This window comes from Micromys minutus (assembly GCF_963924665.1).
Source record: "Micromys minutus genome assembly, chromosome: 18".
Taxonomy (NCBI): Eukaryota; Metazoa; Chordata; class Mammalia; order Rodentia; family Muridae; genus Micromys; species Micromys minutus.
This window is the reverse complement of record NC_137953.1, coordinates 19,117,271-19,138,528: the sequence shown is the minus strand read 5'-3', so window position 1 is coordinate 19,138,528 and position 21,258 is coordinate 19,117,271. Positions and strand designations below refer to the sequence as shown.

The 21,258-nt window shown below is 37.2% G+C and overlaps 1 protein-coding gene across 3 annotated transcripts in view; it reads left to right on the top strand.

Annotated features, from left to right (window-relative positions):
- Positions 1 to 21,258, top strand: part of GRID2 (glutamate ionotropic receptor delta type subunit 2) — a gene marked incomplete at both ends in the record, with an annotated part of 1,350,985 nt that overhangs the window by 812,638 nt on the left and 517,089 nt on the right. For all 3 annotated transcript variants that reach the window (XM_080932483.1, XM_080932484.1, XM_080932482.1), the window contains one exon: positions 5,106 to 5,225. In XM_080932483.1, coding sequence (XP_080788609.1) covers positions 5,106 to 5,225 — 120 coding nt within the window. The remainder of the gene's footprint in view (positions 1 to 5,105; positions 5,226 to 21,258) is intronic.

Below are 21,258 nucleotides of genomic sequence, written 5' to 3'. Positions count from 1 at the left end.
AGAACTCATAGGCACAGGAGAAAATTTCCTGAATAGAACACCAATGGCTCCAGCTCTAAGGTCAAAGATTGACAAATGGGACTTAATGAGATTGCAAAGTTTCTGTCAGGCTAAAGACACTGTCAAGAAAACAAAACAGAGTGGGAAAAGATATTTACTAATCCCACATCAGATAGAGGCCTAATATCCAAAGTATACAAAGAACTCAAAAAGCTAGACACCAGAGAATCAAACAACCCTATTAGAAAATGGGGTACAGACTTAAACATAAAGTTCTCAATTGAGGAATATCGAATGGCTGAGAAACATCTAAGGAAGTGCTCAACATCCTTAGCCATCAGGGAAATGCAAATCAAAACTACCCTGAGATTCTACCTCACACCAGTCAGATTGGCCAAGATCCAAAACTCAGATGACAACAAATGCTGGCGAGGATGTGAAGAAAGAGGAACACTTCTCCACTGTTGGTGGGGTTGTAAACTGATACAACCACTCTGGAAATCAGTCTGGCAGTTCCTCAGAAAAATGGACATAGTACTACCTGAAGACCCAGTTATTCCACTTTTGGGCATTTACCCCAGAGACGCTCTAACTTACAACAAAGATACATGAAACACAATGTTCATTGCAACTCTATTTATAATAGCCAGAAGCTGGAAAGAACCCAGATGTCCTTCAGTAGATGAATGGATACAAAAATTGTGGTACATTTACACAATGGAGTACCACTCAGCTACAACAACTATGATTTAACAAAATTCTTAAGAAAATGGATGCATCTAGAGAATATCATCCTGAGTGAGATAACCCAGTCAGAAAAGAACAGACAAAATATGCAGTCACTGATAATGGGATACTAACTCCAGAAAGCTCTGAACACCCCAGAAACAACTCACATACTGTGCAAATTTCAAGGAAAAAAAAGAATATATTTTAATTAAAATAGAAATGTATCACATCCACCTTTCCTTTCTACAACCCCTCCCAGTTTCTCTCCTATCCCCTCAAACTAATTACCTCTTCTCCTATAATTGTGTTACATATATACATATGTGTATGTATATGTACCCACAAATACTTAATTACAACCTTAAAATGTATTTGTATACTTCTATGCAAAAATGTGCATTTATCTTTGTTTCTTAAAATAAATCTTTTCAATAAAAAAAGAAAAAAAAGACAGAGGCACCCATAATGGATGCAAAAACAGGATGCTTCATTCTGCTGCATATGAGAAATCATTTTTTAATGTCTTTTTCTCCAATATTTTTGCAGCCACAGGGGAACAAGATGCTTTGTTCTATTTAGAAATTTATTATTTAATTTGTTATTCAAATTTAGTAATAAATGTTTTTCAAGCTTTGATTCTTCCACTTTTAACTTTTCCTTTTCTTTCTTTTTTCTCTATTTGTTACCCATGATATTTCTAGATTATGTGTGTAGAATAAAATCCAAAATAACATACTCAGTATTTTTAAGATCCTTGAGCAGCAGTTCTGAGAGTCAGGGTAAAAGACATATAGGATGCTAGGTTGCTGTTTTCTTTATCTATGATCCATTAGCTTATATTATTTAGGATCTTCTGTATCACCAAAAAATTTATAAATACCACCATGCATACAAAAAGGTAATGACCATTCATCAAATCCAGCTAGAATATTTTTGCCAAATTCTACTTTCAAGGTTAATCAGAAGATAGATGTTAAAACAACTCAAAAGCACTGGACTCTTAAAACAAACAACAACAAAAAAAATTGGGTTAAATCTGGCTGAGATAACAAAGAATGTTGTTTAAAGGGCTTATTTGCTTATAGTGTTGACCTCTTGAGCATCCTAGACAACTTCCTGAGGGCAGAATCCTCTGATTATGCTTGTCAGAAGCTCATTAATGATAGAGAAGGAAAGGGATAAATTACAAAGTCAAAAAGGTGAGCAAGGTAGGCCACAGCAAACTAAGCGCAAGTCCTCTGATTTATGGCTTTTATGCTTGTCTTCTGTAAGTGCATTAAGTCCAACAGAGGAAGCTGCTTCCTGCAGAGGAGGACCTGATCCTTCACAGCCATACTCTACCAACTGGGAAGACTAAGAAAATAAAAGAGTGATTGGATGTTTAAACCTTTCTGGGGTTAGAATTTTCCATAGAATAATCATACGAACGTGCAATCCCTTCCCTCTTTCTAGAAGTAAGACAGTTCTCATGTTGTGAGGAGATGTTTTCAGGTAGGATGAGAATAAAAGCTTTCTGTGCTTGTTCCTGAGACAGACTCATGATGCAGCCATGGTTGGACCGGAACTCCCTATGCAGATCATGCTGGCCTCCAACCCACAAAGTTCTGCCTACCTTTGAATCCCTGGTGCTGGTGTGAAAACTATGCGCCTTCACTCTTGCACAGAAACTGTCTAGACCAGTGAGATGTCTGAGTGCCTCACCTGCTAGCATGATCACCTGAGTTCTATCTCTGGAATTCACATAGCAGAAGAGGAGAGCTAACTCCTGCAAGCTATCCTTTGCTCTTCGATCATGCAATGTGGCATGTCCCTTGTCCCGATGAATAAATAAATATGCATAAGTTTCTTTAACTAGAAAATCTTTAGAATTACAGTATTTGGAACTTACATATAATCATGTCTGCTATATGCATACATGCATCTTTGACTTGGAGATACTAGTGAAAATGAAATCAACTCTATTCTTCATTTAAAATGGTAAGGGATATTGGATGTTTTGTCATGCTAATACTGGCCCCAAGTGTGGTACGAAATTGAACTGTACCAATTGGATGTATTCTCTATGTAAAGATAGAAGAAAGCAAGGAGCACAGACAAGCTACGAAGGGGGTGGAGTGTGCCACACAGTTGCTCAGGCCCTTTCTTCTCATGTTGGATCCACAAATCTTATCTCCAAGACCTCTTCACATCTACTTCTCACCATTACATACATGTACAGAAGCACACAGGCATCACATCCATGCACACACAGAGTCATATAAATCAACTGTGTCTTACAAACCTGATCCGACAAGGAGGCAAAGTCATAAACTGCATTTTATAGAATTAGAAGGATCTAAGAATCAGAAGGATTAGAAATAAGGGCTGAGAAAACATTTGGCCATAATAGTGCAAATAATTGTAGCTAAGCTCTTGACATAGGAAGCAGCAGAAATAATACGATTTCTGTAACTGCTTTGTTGTCCATTTAAAACACATAGGCATTGAGACGGAAGTTAAGCTAGTTGGTTAGTTTCTAGGCCACTGCTGAAGTCCTCTGCTTGCCACTGCTAACTCATGAAAAGATCACAGATAAAAATTCAACAGATTCATCTATGATATGACCAGATCATTTTAATTCCTGTCTGAATCAAGAAAGAAATGATGAAAAACTTGTTCCGATAATTATTCTGCTGTAAAAATAAAATAGACTGATTAATGAACTTTGTAATAAGGAGCACTTGCTCCTGCCAATGTGTTTGTATTGGTGAACCAGTGCGGCTTATTCTGTGAGGGAAAAGATGGAGCTCAGGGCTGTGAGTAGGTATGCTAGCCCAGAGAACCTGGCTGGATTCCCACCCCTGTCTGGTACTTGTAGCCACTAGGACATTCTTCACTGCCTGGTTCTTTGTTTACAAGGTCACTTCCACTAAGTACACATGTGATATTTACAAAGAGCTCTTCTTCTCCTAGGTGGCGTCAGTCTTTATGAGCTTTGAATTCTTCTTCCTGCTTGGGGTTAGCATCTATTTATGAGTCCCCAACAGTAGACAGCAGGCAGCTTTTACCACTGCTAGGCGCCCCCACCTGCTGTTTATAATGAAGGCAAATGTGTGAGAAACAAAGAAAGAAAAAAGAAATTCATAATAACGATTAGAAACACTAAGTGGACAGTAGTTACCTGGGTGTCTTTTATGAAGTAGGTGTTCTGTGAGTGCCTGGAAAGCAGAGACGAAGTATAAGATGGAGCAGACAGCATAAACCCAGCCAAGAAAGACAAAAATGGCATTACAGGTTATGACAAGTGTTACATGTCTTGGCATCAACACTGCAGAGGTGATAACTGGAGCAGTTCACAAACTTGAGATTATTCATAATCAAAATAAATGTCATTACAGAGCCAAAATTCTACCCAGAGCATACTGTAATGCTGAAGTGGTTGTAAACATTGCAGTGAGTTTAAAATCCTAAGGAAGATGAAGGTCGATAGATCAAAGTGAGAAAGAACAGTAAGGAGTAGGATGACCCACGTGGCCATCTGTGTGCAAGAAGAACCTCTGTCAGGATGAAGGAACAATGGAGTCTGGAAATTCCCAGAGTCTCAGTGCCAGCAAAGACAGTGGAGAACATTGTCTGGCCCAATTTACCTTTGTTTATATAAATATATAATCTATCATATTTACTAAATGAATTTTCTTAACTATTATGTAAAAACATAAAGGTGTACATATTAATGAAATGCAATATATTTTTGTGGTATATTTATAGTTATACATACATTGTTTTATTTATAAATCAGGCTAAAGCCATATTTCTTATGAAATAATTTAAAATCATTTTTGATCTGCTGGAAACAACATACTAAATTATTGTTACTGCTTAGAAAATATATTCACAGGAAAAAATGAACTACAAAAAAATTTATGTGGTACATCTTAAAATTTAGATTTACAATAGAAGGCACATGCCTTAGTATACAGAGGTATCATTTTTGTATTAAATTTAACTGGACTTGTGTCCCCAATAGCTTCAGTGAGTTTCAGAAATGCTGCTGTACTCTGGTGACATGCCCCTGTGCCTCACAAACCATGGTGGCCACAACATCACTGTGGAGCTGAGTCTCAGCTCTAACCCAGCCACATTTTGGGTAGTCATTGGCTCTTAAGGCCTAAATTATTTCTCAGAGCAAGTAGATGAGATTTAATTAATCCACTTGTGAGGTGACTTTTACTAGAACTTCTGGGTGTACTGTGCATCTACTAAAATTAGCTCCCCATTAGTAAGCATATTCTTTGAAATTTTATGAATGGAATCAGAGTGCTTTTAACTTCTTTTATCCTTTATTATTAATTGTTTGGTTTGTCTGGACTTTTTAACATGTCTATTCCCTCATCTAGGGCGGAGTTAATGGACTGACTGGAGATCTAGAATTTGCAGAAAATGGAGGTAACCCCAATGTCCACTTTGAAATCCTTGGAACCAACTATGGAGAAGAACTTGGCAGGGGTGTCCGTAAGGTAAGCCTAGACTTTTTATAATGTTTTTTCTCTATACCGATGTGCTTCTGTAATTCATTTCTCTCTGCAGTGTGTGATCGCAGTATCATTAAAATGCATGTGTTCTTAAAGAGAATGTGCACAGGAATAAGGAAGGGAGGGCACTCCTTAGACAGACAGTTGGGCGTTTAGAGAACTCTAAGATACATCAGAAGTGCATGGAACAATTAATTAGATTCATACCTTAGAATAATTTAACTGAAGAGAAATAACATAGTGTTTGCCAAGGGAAATTGTATCACCTTTCAGTCATTGTATTAATGCTTTTATGAAATACTAAATTAAATATTTTGACAAAGTACAGCTGTTTGATTTTTAGTTTGTGAGGTGTATGAAATCAGAATAGGTGTTTGAGTAGGTTTCGTACAGTCGTGCTGAAAGTGAGCTAAAGAAAGTGACCTTACAGCAGAATTTGGTGTGTGGCCTGTAGCCAGGAGATTATGCTTTACAGGAAATGATCCTTGGTATGTTCTGCAGATCACGTAATGAGGCAGCTAAGTACCAATAAAGGATGTTTGACAGAATACTATGACTCTAACTCTCTCAAGGAGAGTTATAAAAATCTTTGGATAAATGACTTTTCTGTACTTTGAACTTGCCATGTTTCAACATTTTTAGGTGAAAACTAAAGGTGAGTTTTGCTACAGAGTTGGTCGTTCTAAAGGTCTGAGTGTCTGATGTTGGCTAAGTTGAGGTAACTGGTTCTGGATAGGCTTCAAAACTAAAAGCAGGTACGGGAAAAACGCTAATGTACTTCCTCAGTTTCAAGTCTGATACTGTACTCCAAATCAAATGTGACCATTGGGTTATTTCTTTATTACCTAAGAAAGCAGCATTTGCCAATGTTCAGCCTTTTACCCAGTCTTATATATTTTCATTCCAGATTCAAAAGTTCTCCCTTGATTGCCTGATTCATTCTTGCTTTGGCATATAGTAGAAATATATTAATTTATGGTATTGAACTTTTTCTGTTATATAAATATGCCACAATTGATTACACCATTTTCACAATAAGGTGGTTACAGTGTTCTTACATATATTTCTTGACTATTGTTCATGTGTGTATATTTTTGTGTGGAAGAGTAAGATTACAATAGAAGAGTTCGTGAGTCAAAATATTTTTTCTCCTTATTTAAAAAAATATTTAAACATTTCTGGTTTTGATATATTTTATTACTTCTATTTTAAAACTTTGTATATTTTCTTAATGTATGTGTGTCTACATATAGGTGCACGTGTGTGCACTTGCTTGTACATACAATCATGAGCACCATTTGGTAGCCCAACATGTTTGTTTATAGAGATCACTTTTTTCATTAAATCACAAATTTCATAAACAATTTACTGAATAAATGCTAAATCTACATTATTTTAGGATCACAGTGAATTGATTAATTGGGGACAGAAAGCTTAGCTCATATGTGGAGCAGTTCCTTCATGCAAACATTGGGGCAAGCAATAATGATTTCAGAGATGCAAAGAAAGCCTTACCACCCAAGTAACTAGAGTGGCGCTGTACTCGGTGTCTGTAAACCTCCGGTCTCTGCTACTTCATCCACTTCTCCAAGAGGGTAAATGGCGTTCTGACTGAGAGCTGTCAAGTTGTCAGGGTTTCTTGTGCAGTCAAGAGCTGAATGTCTATGATGCTCACATACATATCGCCTCCAGCAGGGATCCTGTCAGATTTCATGAACCAGGCAGAGTGTGTCTGTGAGGCTTTGACCATAAATTCGCAACCCTAAATGTTGAATCAGTCTGTGCTGTGTTGGCATTATGTGAATGAAGACTTCATTCCCCTGAGCTCGGTGGGTCTGTGAAAAAGATGAATTCTCACCGTCGCTAACTGAAGCAAAGAGCTTTCCTATTTTGTGTCTTCTAAATACTGTTTTTCATGGAAGTAAGGTGTTTAGCTCAGACAATAGTATATTCAATGTGTGCCATGTGTCCTTGAGAAAAGTTGAAGTGAAACTCAGTGTTTGTTTTTGAAGCCATCAAGGTTTTCTGTTAACCCTGCAGCCAGGATGCTGTTCCTGATGCTTCCTCTCAACCCAGGAATTTGGCGAAAATAGTTGCAGCAGTAACATTGCATAAAGCAACCTAAATCCGAGTTTATATTGAGTTATGTGAAAAGGAAAGACTATTCAGGATAAAATTCATAAAAACTCAATACAGATTTCCTTAGAGAAGGAATTCTCCTGCAGCTTTTGTTTATCTGAATATTTTTGGTTCCATTTGCCAATGCTACCTCCCTCCATTCCACTGTGAAGAACTGAATTCCAGAGCTAACCTGTAATGCTTTCCCTAAGGTCTTCAGACTTCGTCCTACCATCCCCACCCTCTGAATTGCTCTGCAGTCCGATCAGGTATTTGAGTGAATATCTTCCTTTATTTTCTCAGTCTCATCTGGTTTGTTTGAGGGGATTATACATTAACCTTTTGCAGGACTGCATTATGTACAGTGATAACAAGTACAAACTTTGTGCAGTCCTGGGCAGAGAACCTGACAATTTACCAGTAGAGCTCTGAGAACCATTTGTTTGGGATAAGAGTGGCATCTGGCACTCAAAGTAATAGTAAATCTGTACTAACAATAAAGCAAGGTAGTCGTGGTTTTGGCTGCAGCCCTTACTGATTTCTCTCTGCCCGCCCGCCCCCTTTAATAACATTATCGTTTGTTTGAACCAGTATATCTGATGCACTGTAGTTAACATGATACCATCAAAACTTGAATCTTAATTAAGATAAAGATGATTTAAGATTAAGTGAGGAAGACTAGCTTTTTTAGACTTAGGGGTAGATTAAATGTATATTCCTTTTCCTTTAATAATTTCTATCATTAGCTTCTTTCTTCAGAAATGATAATATATTACAGTAGGAACAAGCAATCCATATTGTTGTTCCTCCACAGAATAAGATTGTTAGATTTATACTGGAATGGGCAGTATGCTCTTATTACATGTATGATGCTACCTACAGGCTATTGTATACACAATAGAACTATGCACTTAGAATGTAGCTTGCATTTCCAAAAAGCCTGGAGGATTTCCCTTCATGACTATGACCTGACATTGTATCTGTCATTATAACACTGTTCCTAAGGAGAGGACATTCAGAAGTACAAAGTTTATAAACACAGATATATTCCCTTGAGATTTTAAACCCATACCCCAAATTAACCAGAGCAAATTCTATTTACGCAATGGTGAGTAGTTTTGAAATGTGAAGTTTCATGTTGCAGTTAAATATTCGAATGATGGCTTAACCTTTGATCAGCCCCTGTGGTCTCATGTGCAGTCAAGCTCATAGGCTCTGTCCAGAGGTCCGCAAGCCACACTCTCCATGAGGTTCCCTTCCCAGGCGGTTTGCTCTGTCTGTCCTGTTGCTTCTGTCCCGGGTAGGGTAGATACGACCACCCCGGTGTGTTCTGTTCCTCCACTGCCTGGCACAAACATGACTCCGAAACCCAGTAGCTTATTAAGCAGGTTATACATTAAATTCTCAATCTGCAAGCCCTTTATACAATATGATTACATCCAATGGACAAAGATACAAACTGCCCTTCTATATGAGATAAAAAAGAAAACCTATAGAAAGTCTTAAAAATATTCATATCTACCGATCACCAATTAAGTCCACCTGGATCTAGATCCTCCTTCTCCAGCTCCATCTTGATTTGTTCTTTCTCTTCTCCTCTTCCATTTTCCAAGCTTTTTCTCTCCTTACCTCCCCACTGTCCAATCATATATCACCTTAACATCCACCCACAGTTTCCTCTTTACTCATGCCTTTGAAAGGCACATAGATGTACTGCCTAGAGCACGGATAGGAGCACTGACTTCCAGCTGGGGACAAGAAGTAGCATTTCTAACCTCTAGTGTCACAGTGATTCTGTAGTCAGGTATGGCATCTTTAATGTGTGAGGGGTGTTTGTTGAAGGAAGAAAATGCTAACCAAAGGTTATTTGAAGTTAAAAAAATTATCAGAAACAGTATATGATTTTTCACTCAAATACCACCTTACATTTGTAGATAATTTTAAGATCCAGTTTCTGAGTGGGCCCAGAGGTCATTTTATTGATACCCAGATAGTATCCACACCACTAGACTATGTAGTGCACCACAAGAAGCAAAAATTTGGTACTTTAACAATATGCAGTTCTATCCAATAATATTCTAGAAGTTAAAAGTTGAAGATGGCATTACAGTATGACAATTGTATTCTTAATTTTGTTTTTTTTAAATTATTGTGTGTATATGTATTTAACGTGTGTGAGCACACATCAGTTTATTTATTTGTTTATTTTTGGACAAACTCCAAACAATTCCAAAAGCCAGTTTTCAAGATGATAAATTCAAGGTGCATTTATCCTGAAACAAAGTCTCTATATTAAGATCTCGCGTATATATTATCTAGAATTCTGCCCCCTAGTTTGCTGATGCTGATCTGCGCTCTGAATTCCACTGTTCCTTCTGCCATGTATCTGTAGACACCCTTATCTACTAAGGCCAAAAATATCATTGTGAAAACTGTTATTTTTTTACTTCATCAGCATGTTCACAATAATTGTAACATTTTTTTTCTTTTTTAATTTACTTTTTATTGAAAATAGACTTTTTTTCATGCAATATATGCTGATTATGGTTCTTCCTCACCCAGTTTCTTCCAGATCCACTTTCCAACTCACTCAAATTTATACCTTTGTTTCTACTCTCTCCCTTCCTCCCTCTCACTGGAATATAAACAGGAATCCAGAATAACAAGACAAAATAAACCAGAAAAGATCAAAACAAACAGGAAAAAAAAAAGAGCAAAGACAAAAGAAGTGCATACAGAAGGTGAGAGGTACACATTTTCACACAGAGAAAACTCACAAAAGCAAAACCATAATGTTTAAGCAAAGATCTCTCTGGGAAAAAAAAAATGGCCAGCCAAAGCTTTGTGAGAAAACACCACCACTGAGTTTGTTTTGTGTTGTTTGTCCACTGCTTGGCATGGGGCTGGTAGTTAAGTGTCATATGTGTACCCAATAAGACTCCATTGAGGAAAATGAGAGCAGTTACCAACAGAAGACAACTTCTGGGTCAGGGATGTCTACTCCCCCTCTGAGCACTGGAATTCCATTATGCGCAGACCCTGCAAGCTCAATGCATGCTGCCACAGTTTCTGTTAGTTCATATCTGTGTCAGTCCTATTGTTTCAAGAAGACCTTATTTCCTGGTGTCTTTTGGCAGACTTGCCTGAGCCTCCAAGGAAAGGGATTTGATGAAGACAACTCATTTAGGACCTAGTATTCCACGATCGCTCATTCCCTGCACAATGTCAAGCTCTGAGTCTTTGTATGGTTGAGTCAGATACTGATTATGAGTACAGCAGACTGTTGCTAAGTCACTCTATTGTTACATTCCTTTAGCAGAACTGTCATACCTGACTTTCCCCTAGGAACACTGATTAGATAGTATATAGTCTCAGGGTCTTGCCTACTTGGACAGTGCCAGGAACAGGTTGCAGCTCACACAGTAGATCGAAAATCTCATCAGATAGTTGTTGGTTAGTACCCTAACATTTATGCTCTAGTTGAACCTGTGTATCTTATAGGCAAGTCACCATATAACTGTCTATGCATTATATAAATAAGCTTACCAACTGTACTGGAATCTGGTATTATTTAGAGCTACTTCCAAAATGAGATAACACAATTGGTAGTACTTTATCAATCATACTGATTCAAACTCAATGAAGGGCTCTGTTCTTTGGCAGTAAGTTTGAATTTTAGAATTCAGTAAATATGCTATTACATGATTACTACATTTTATTGTCATAGCAAAATAGCATCTCTGAAGTTTGCTTTTAATAATCAAGAGTGAGAAGTGAATCCTATTTTAGCATAATTCCACAAACAAATTGGCTTAGTGTGGACTGTGCTCTGAAATGTGTAATTAATGAAATGAAGGCATCTATCTGAAGCTAATCATCAGAGGTAAGTGACTGGATCCTCCTGATGAGAAAGGCTCTCATCTCTCAGACACTTCTGCAGCATTATTCAGTAAGAAGCACCAGAAGGTTGTAATACCCTGGAGTACATGAATAAAAGCAGTTTTGTGCTTTAAATGGAAATGTATTGGAAATGCTTTGCTGGGGGAATTTCTTCCTTTTCCTCTTTCAAGGTTGAGATGATTCGTATCCTGGACTGAGATGAGTAATCATTCAGTCCCAGGCTCAGACATTTCAGAGCAGCTGATTGTAGTCATTCGGAGCAATGACACGATTTGAATAAGTACACTTCCATTAAGCAGGAGACAATTTTTGTTCAGGTTTATGGAAAATTGTTTTACTCATCCCTGTTATGGAGAACACATTGTATTAATGTATAATTTCCCTTGCAAAGAAAATTGGGAAGTGTGCAATTATTTTTAGGAGAAAACACAGCATTTGTAATGCAGGCATGAGTTCTCATTCTAAATGACTTTTTGGAAAACTATAGAATAATTTTACCTTTTTTGCTATTTGGTGATTTCAGCAGTTTCTGTTTCCTAAACATAATTCATTTTCTTTTCGTAAAGTATTGGAAAAATTTATTATACAATTTTTACTGTACTTTGAATTTTATTTTCTAATGAGATTGATCTATGTTTAAAATATAGAAATATGTCAAATTTCTCTTAATAGGGAATGTTTTTTCTTTACCCCTACCATTTGAGGGGAATCCAAAATTAAAGACCAAACAGATAAATTCATGTAACATCATCAGGTTATATCACATATGTACACTCCAAACAACATATATGAAGTAAGGAGTTTGGAGAGATTAATTACTTTCCCAGGAAACCTTTAGTTTGTCAAAAGGACAAAGCTGAATAAATAGTGTCCCACTTGGCTGTACCTTCTCCCTCACACAATTATGCAAAAGTGAATGTCTTTGCAGTTTCTTTTTATTGATGGTGCAGAATACCTCTCCTAATCTAATTATAGCTACAGTTTTACTGTATTTATGTAACAAATACAAAAACTAGTAATGGAGTTTGTATAGGAGTTATGTTTACTGTGTGTCCTGACAGAACAAACATAGGAACAAAATATCCTGATACTCCTTTGACTCTTATGTCTTAAGAGTAGCTTAGCATAATGTGTAGGTGCCGCAATTCATGTTTGTTTGTTGCATACATTTTGGTTGGAACTAAGACATCTTTGAACATCTGGCTTTGACAGAATGGTTACTTTTGAAACCCCTGGAATAAACAAGAAATATGAATATTAGGCAAGGCACAAGGGATTGAAGCTTTTCCAATGAAATCCAATAACTTGTAAAAAGTAGAGGAAACCCTTTCTGGTTACTGAGAAATGTACAACAAAGCTTGCCCCCAAACAAGCTAATTTAACTCTTTAGCTGTGTCAATAGCAGACATCACATTAAACCTAAAATGGAGCCAAGCAGCTAACAAAGGTTTTTTTTAATCTGCCAAGCCTGGTTGTGGCAATTAGATCATTAAGAGCCAAGGATTCTGTAATAGTGGCAGTGAGACAGGTGTCCTTCAATAAGATGAAACTACACTGTGTTGGAGGAAGGCCTCTAGTAAGGAAATAAAACCTGTACTGTACTGATTGGTCTCAATCAGTAACATAAAGGGTAGCATAGCATTTAGAAAGCATCTTAATTACTATAATGTACATAGTTCTAATTTTAGAACCATTGTGATGCTACACAGAAGAAAATTAAATTTCTAGGAAGTCAACAGAAAAACCATCCTTACTATCAATTACAAATTCTATGAACATTAAGCATTTACCAAAAAATATGTGTGTTAGCAAATGTTAGTACAATAGGTATTTGTGGTCTGTCATTATTCTTCATGATGCTTTGTGAATTCTATTTCTTTCATTGTGTAAGAAAAGTGTACTATTTGTTATTTTCCAATTCTCCACATTATTTCGTACTTTAGCAGGAAAAACAAACAAGATAGTCTCTATTTTTTTATTGCTAGAAAGTATATATACAATACAAAAAAGTCAAATGTTATCAAATTATTACCTCCATGTAAGGAATGTGTGCTTTCAGTAAAAGCTATGTTATAATTGATTGCAGATCGCAGTTTTAAAAAGTATTTCTCTCATGAAAGCCTGTACTCCATGATAGAGCAGTAACACAGTATAGCAGAGACATTCATCACTGTTATCACAAGACAACCAAGATAATATAAATTGGACAGAGATAAAGGCCAAACTTGTCTCTACTAGTAAGAAAATAAAATGCCTATGATAAAACCTCACTGATATTTTGTAATAGACATTTAGATGGAAAACAGAAAACTAAAAATTTTAGTTGATCAAAGGTCATATGCTGAAACAATGCTAGTTTGCTAAACCATCTATGCCACTTACTAAAGTACTTAAGAAAACTGTGTTATAAAAGAAACTTGCAGAAGGATTAAAGAACTTTTGGTTAAAATTAATTGATATGAGTAGTATTTTAATGTATCTAATGGCAAACATAAGGAGCAGAAGCAGATAGATATTGGGCACTACGTGGTATGAAAGGGAAAGAGTATGGCTTATATGAGACTCCCTTGGTGTCTGGTGGAGCAATCTGAAAGGCAGAGTGACTCAGCCTGTCACATGGGTCTATAGCACATGACAACCTGCTCTGAGCTTTGAGAGCTATAGCTGTGCAAATCATCTAAACCTAGGACTGACCATTCTCACTGTAACTGACTACTGCAGCCTGTGCATGGGCTCACTCATCGACTTCATTGTTCTCTCCAGAATGTGCTTTTATAGAATGGGGTGGTAGGAAATGTCCATCACTGCAGTCTACTGGAAGAAGCTGGCACTGGCTCAAGTCTCAGAAGTGATGTTCAGACTCCTTGCACTTAAGGCCATAATCCCAGGAAAGACAAAACCTCAAGAATGAGAGAAAAGGTTCAAAGGAGAAGGGTCAAGTACATGCTTGCCTAGTTTCTTCTTACACTCAAAGCAGGTCTCAGTTACATTCCTAGATTATAAACAGTTGATCAACTAATATTCTATGAATAAACGAGAATAATTGTGAGAGACTACATGGAAAAGAAAAATAGTTGATATGTTTTTTAACAACTGTGTATTCATCACAGTTCTACAAATAACAGAACTCATAGAAGGGATATATAATATAGTCCTTCATATAAACTAAAAAGTCAGGAGTGAAAATGTGTTTTAAAGGGGGTTTTGACTGGTTGACTTATACTCTTAAGGGCTGAGTGATCAGCAATGGTCATTTGCATGCTGGGGAGACTGAGAAAATGCTAAGGCTGCCATTGGAGCTAGAATATTCTTGGACAGTCACTGGGATCAAGATCTTGAAGGGCCTAAGAAGCTGGCTTCTCACATTAGCCACTGAGAGAGCATTAGCAGAGAGTGACACTCATCAGCACAAAGCAAAGCCATCGAGCCAGGGGCACTGCCTTTCCTAACTGGTCCATTGTCAGAGGGTGAGGCCTTTCCAGGACAGTTCTCTCTTCCCTCAGTCCTTTCCTAGACATGCTGCGGCAGACCAACCATTAGCCATTTCTCTTCCTTGATTACAGATCCAATCAATTTGGCAATCAGAATTAATGATCAATTACGGACACCTTGCAGAAGTAAGATTCTGAACTTTAAAGGGATTTAGGTATCACTAGATTATCAAGTAATGATAACTGGTCTTTCTACAACGTGTAAAATCATCACAATCAGGCAGCAACATGGAGAAACATTAATCTCTCGTTAACTCATATTCCGGGCCACTGAAGAAGAAAGCAGAGGAATATAAACTTTTTTAAAGCATGGAAGTCTGAATTTTGAAGTCCCTTCGGTTAAATACAAACATTAGCTCTCATCAAGGACATACTTCACATGTGTAAACTGAAGACTTGAGAATGATATTTTCCTAAGGGAATTTGTAAACATAAGTGGCAGAAATAAATCCAATATTCAAGACTGTGAAAGTGACTGAATCTTTGTGAAAAGTGTTTGATTAGCAGGACATGGTTTAGCAGAGAAGGGTGATGATGAAGATGTTCAGTCCGGCCTGTCCCCACATTTCACAGAAATGTGGGTGTAAAAATCTCACAATGAGGCTCTATAGCTATATTTTATTTACTCTTATTCTAAGTCCTAATAGAATTTAGAATAACCCCTCCCCCTTCAAATGTGTATATCTCCAGTCAACTGAAATTTCAGGTTTTTTCTTCAGTTCTTTGAAGAGTCTATTTAATACTGAAGGTTTGCCATTAGTCAGTTTTCCACTGCTCTAACCCGATAACCCAGATAATAAACTTACAAAAATAGAAAAATTATTTTGGCTGACATTTAGAGTTGTCTGATCCTATCTCTTTTAATCGAGAATAAGGCAGGTGATCCTGATATGAATGTAAGGTAAAATGGAACCTATCAGCTTCCTGGGTACGGGAAAGGGAAGGAGCAGTGGGGGGACAGTGGTGTTCTACATCTCTTCTTCAGGCTTGCCCCAGGGATCTAATGAAGCCATATTCTTGGCAGGCTTATCTTTTCACCTCGTAATAGAATCAATCCAAGGTGGGGGAACCCCTTTAACACTTGTATATTTGGGGGAACATTTCAGATCCAAACTATAGAAGAATTTTGGAGATATGCCCCAGCTTTCACTGTCGACTTGACACAGCCTAGAGGAATATGACAGGAAAGCATTGACTGGAGAATTACCCTGGTCAAATTGGCCTGGGAGCATGCGTGGTGGCCTTGGGATCAGCATTGTGGGAGACATCATCCTTGGGCAGGTAGTCCTTGGCTGTATCAAACAGATAAGCATAGGCCTGAGGGGATGGGGAGCAAGAAAGTAAGCCATCATTCTAGCATAATTCTTGTTCCAAGTTCTTCCCTTGACATCCTGCCTTGAATTTTCTCTGTAATGGACTATGACTTGGAGGTATATGAGGAATTAAGCCCTTTCACATTTCTTTTGGATACAGTATTTTATTACAGCAAAGGAGACTGAACTGGAATGAGTTATGTGTTTTAAACTGAGTATATTTGTTCTCCCATTAACACTGTTAAATGAATGACAAGAGAATTTTAAAAACTAAAGCTTGTTGACCTTATGACGCTAATAGTTGTAGTTCTCTCCTTTTATTGATGAGCAGAAATTCTCGTGGGTTGGTGCTTTGTAATGGATGCATATATGTAGCAGTACATTAGCTGTGAGATTATTCTCAAATGGGACCAATTCTGGTGACTTGATGCTTTGTGTGGAATCATATAGTTAGAAATAAAGATAGAGATAGAGAAAGAGATAGAGTTAGAGACAGAGATAGAGAAAGAGATAAATGCTAGATAATACCTTACAAATATACAAAAATATGTTAGATATGATAGTGTCCTACTATTAAACATATTTATTCTTTATATACATGAATTCTTACTTTAGAATTAAGTTGTCATTCATAACACACAGTTTCAACTAGTATATTGATAAAGTATAAATCCAAAGCTTCTTACAAAATCAATTTTACTTTGGAAACAAGATTTTTTTTTTCTTCATGTTGTAAATAACTTTTTTTAAAGTTTTCATATAATGTCTATGAAAGGTACTAATGCAATTTATTATGTATAGATTGTAAAAAGCATAACCACCTATATGTTAAAAACAAAATATTCCAATATAGAATATTTTCAAATAGCACAGAAAGGATTGTACAGGTCCTTTTTTGTTAAAAGTCAAAAAGCTGCAACTCCTGTATAACATCACCATAAGATAATGCAAGCAAATCTAAGTGAGAAATAGGAAAAGCAGAATGCATCTCTACCAATACTCATCCTCAAGTGTCTAACTACTGCATGTCATGGCCTCTGTTAACCACTAAAGGATGAGAACAGGAAACCAATGTTCTTACATCTCAGTGGCTGGTTATAAACACAAGTTTAGCTATCTCAGAGATCCTCTTGCTGTCTCTACCTGGAGACCAGCTGAAATCTTTCTGCCTCATTCCTGGTAAGGTGAGCAAGAACTGTCTTTGGAATCTTCTTCTTCCAATACTGTGTAACATTCTGGTTGGCGTGTGAAATACCTCCGCAGACTTAGAGGTTTGTCTTCAACTGGGGGCATTGTGTGTGAGGCTTTGAAACCTTTAGAAGATTGGGCATATCTAGCTAAAATGTGTTGCCGGGGCTTCCCCCTGAAGGTTACAGGCTAGATCTACATCCCCGCACAATGTTTTCTGTGATTCCTGTTTTATTCAGATATGAACAAGATGTGTCACATTCCTGTCATTTTGCTTTCCCCTCCAGCATGGACCATAACTCTTGAGTTGCTTCTTGAGTTGATCACACTAATGAGAAAACTAGTATCAATGGGATGGTAAGAAGTGCGCTGCAGAGATCTTGCCTAGTCTGAATCATGGATATTTGAAGCTGTTACTAGCTGCAATGTTGGCCATCCAGAATATCAAGGGTAGCGGTGGAGGCCACCAACATGCTGTGTGGCCTGAAGCATGCTTTCTTGACAGTGATGGATGATGAGACCTAAGATGGTTGTTTCCTTTGCCCTGCTGCCTCTCACTGCCAATATGATGATCTGAGAGACACTGTAACTATTGCTGGCTATCTGGCAGTCTGTCTAGAAGGGGGTGTAGATGTCCTGTAAGTATTATAGGTTTTGACATGCTTGCTTCTTTTGTGTATGTGTAGCCTGTATCATTTCATGTACACACACTTCATTTCTATGTCTCCTTACAGTGACCAATAATTTTTACTTCCAGAATCTAAAAATACAACACAAACACAGTAACAAAAACAAAAACACCAAACAACAAAATTAAAGAAAGAAACAGAAAAGCCACACACAAAACAAAACATAAACAAGCAACTGAGGCTGAGAGCCACACAGAACTATGCACTGTGTCATTCTTGGCCTTATCTATTCTATTTCCAGCTTCTTCCACAAAGAGTTTCGGTAAATAAAATCTAGATTAAACATATTAAAACGAATAATAGACAATTATAAAATAAGTGGCCTAGCAGGACAAGGTCAATACTTAATCAAGAAAAACTAGGAAAGACTTACAGTATTGACAGCAAAGAATTTCAACTTCTTAAAGCAGAATACTAAACAGAGGCTAAGGTCACATGCTATTTGATGTAAGGTCATGTGATGTGTAATATTTCATCCTGAGTGAGGTAACCCAGTCACAAAAGAACAGACATAATATGCAGTCATTGATAGTGGGATGCTAACCCCAGAGGCTTGGACTGCCCCAGAAACAACTCACAGACTGTGTGAAGTTCAAGAAAAAAAGAAAACAAAAAACAAACAAACAAAAAAAAACAAAACATTATGCTCAATCCTTACACACAAAGAAAATGTTGACTAATTCCAGGTTACATCCTGTTTTACATGTACTTTTTGCTCATTGTAACTAGTAAGACCTTAATGCAGAGTATCAAACCTTAAAAATAAAAAAAAAAAGCCAAGCACTGACAAAAATGTATTTGTATACATTTATGCAAAAATGTTTAAAAATTTTTATCTTTGTTTTTTAAAATAAAGTTAAAAGAAAAAAAAAAAAAAAGATGTTGGTTCCAGTCCCCCAGGCTCTTACAGTTCTCCGCACCTTCGATCAGCTAGATAGGCTTTATGACCAGGCACAGACTTTTTAGCATCTCCTTGTGGGGCACTATCCACAGAAGACTTCCCTCCCCTCTCTAACTTATAAGCCAAAAAAACAAAAACAAAAACCAAAATAAACCCCACATTTCATTTGAAATTATGTTTTGATAAATTTGCTGAGGGTTAGCAATTGTGACCCTAAATAAAGATTTATTTTTTTAAGGTTCTATGTTGCCTAAAAAAACAAATATAAAATACCTTGGGATTGGATATTCTTTTAAAAAATATTTGCATTCTTCATTTATTTATTTATTATATATAAGTAGCTGTCTCCAGACACACCAGAAGAGGGATGGTCGTGAGCTACCATGTCATTGTTAGGATTTGAACCCATGACAACTGGAAGAGTAGTCAGTGCTCTTAACCACTGAGCCATCTCTTCAGCCTGGAATTGGATATTCTTAAACTACTACATACATTTATTCCTCAAGATGATTTCTAAGTCAAAGCAAGCCTACCTACTTTTTGGCAAAAACTTAGGAAATAAAAATATATATATTCATAACCTGTATCCTGAAAAAATGTTACCAATATTTAGTGTTTATTCCTGTTATCTTCCAAGCTTAATTCAAAATAACTATGTATGGTTATTTTAAGGTTACAAATAAATTTACACAACCAGATAGTTTTAAAAAGGTATGCTATATATTATTTTATATTATTATATCATTTTATTTTCATTGTTAAATGAATAAATGCAAATAAATGTAAGTAAATTTAAATAAACAAATGCAATGAATATTTTTATTGAAACTGAAATACATATACATATACACCATTATTTAACATTTTTTAAAATATATTTATTTTTTATATCTTTATTTAACTTCGGCACTTACAGTAGTAGCTATAGAAAGCCCTGGCAAAACCGGGATTCCCCAATAAGTCCATGGCCACAAGGCTGGGATCTGAGACCAAGCACTGGCCAATATTAAAAGAAATGTCTTAACACGTAAAAATGGGAAAACAAATACATTTACAGCTTTGATTAAAACTGAGGGGCAAATCTCAGTCTGTGTTTCTCTACCTGATGTAGCATCAAAACTTGTCGAGAGTGAGAGGAGGATGGTCCACAGCTCAGTAAGTACCGCCCTTAAAGGTAACCTGAGTGGACTGCTTGGGTTTGCTTGGTAGAAAGAGAGAAGTGTCCTAAGTCACCTCTGTCCTCCCTCGAGAGTGCCACAACACATGCGCATGAAACAAATCAACTTTAATAAAAACAGCAAACCTTACAAAAAAGATAAAACAGAAGCATAGCCCAGTTTCCAGAACAGAGAAATGGCTTTCTGCTGCTTGCAGGGCTGGGACTTCAGGACAGACCTCCTCATCCCAGCAACGCATTGCCTGTGCTGAGATGCTAAAAATCATTCTTGTACACACATCCAGTTCCTACGGCCCAGAAATCAGTACTGAGGGGCCATAGTCTAGGAAATGGAAAACCGTGAGTGCACACATTATGTGTAACTCGCGTATTTGCATCAAATAAGCAAATGTTTTTCTTTCTTCAAACTATGAGTCTCCTTCTCTCTCTCTGTCTCCCTTTCCTTCTCAATATTGTTATTGACTTGTTCACTTTACATCCTGCCCACTGTCCCTCCCAATCCTTCAATCCTTCCCCCACCCCTCTCCTCCTTTGAAAGAGTGAGCCCCTGTGGGTATCCCCTGCCCTGACACTTCAAGTCTCTGCTAGGCTAAACACTTTCTCTACCATTAAGGGCAGACAAGGCAGTCCATCCAGAAGAACATATCCCATGTACAGGCAACAGCTCTTGGGATAGCCTCCACTCCAGTAGTTTGGGACTCACATGAAGACCAAGCTACCCATCTGCTCTGTATATGTAGGGAGGTCTATGCCCATCCCGTGTATGTTCTTTGGATGGTGGTTCAGACTCTGAGAGTTCTAAGGTTCCAAGTTGGTTGACTCTGTTGGTCTTCCTGAGCAGTTCCCGTGCCTATTGGGGCTGCAGTCCTTCCTCCTATTCTTTCATAAGAGTCTCCAGGCCCCATCCACTGCTTGGCTGTGGTGTTTGTGTCATAAGCCGATTGTGTAATTCTTACCAACCGCTGTGGGGTCATTTCATGCCCAGCATTTTGGCATTTTATGTTTTTCTTAATTTCTTCTGTTTTCACATATAAAAAGTAAATAGTGATTTCAAAACTGTCAAACCTCTGTCCTCATAGCTTCTTTTAATGTTTTCCACATGAAAACCATATGTAGGACAGTGTAGTCATACCATCCTTATCCTGTACACTATGTTGCTTGAATATTTACACACATCTTTTCAATCAATCTAGGAGTCTTTCTAGGATTTAAGTAAAAGAATTAATTGAACACAATTTCCT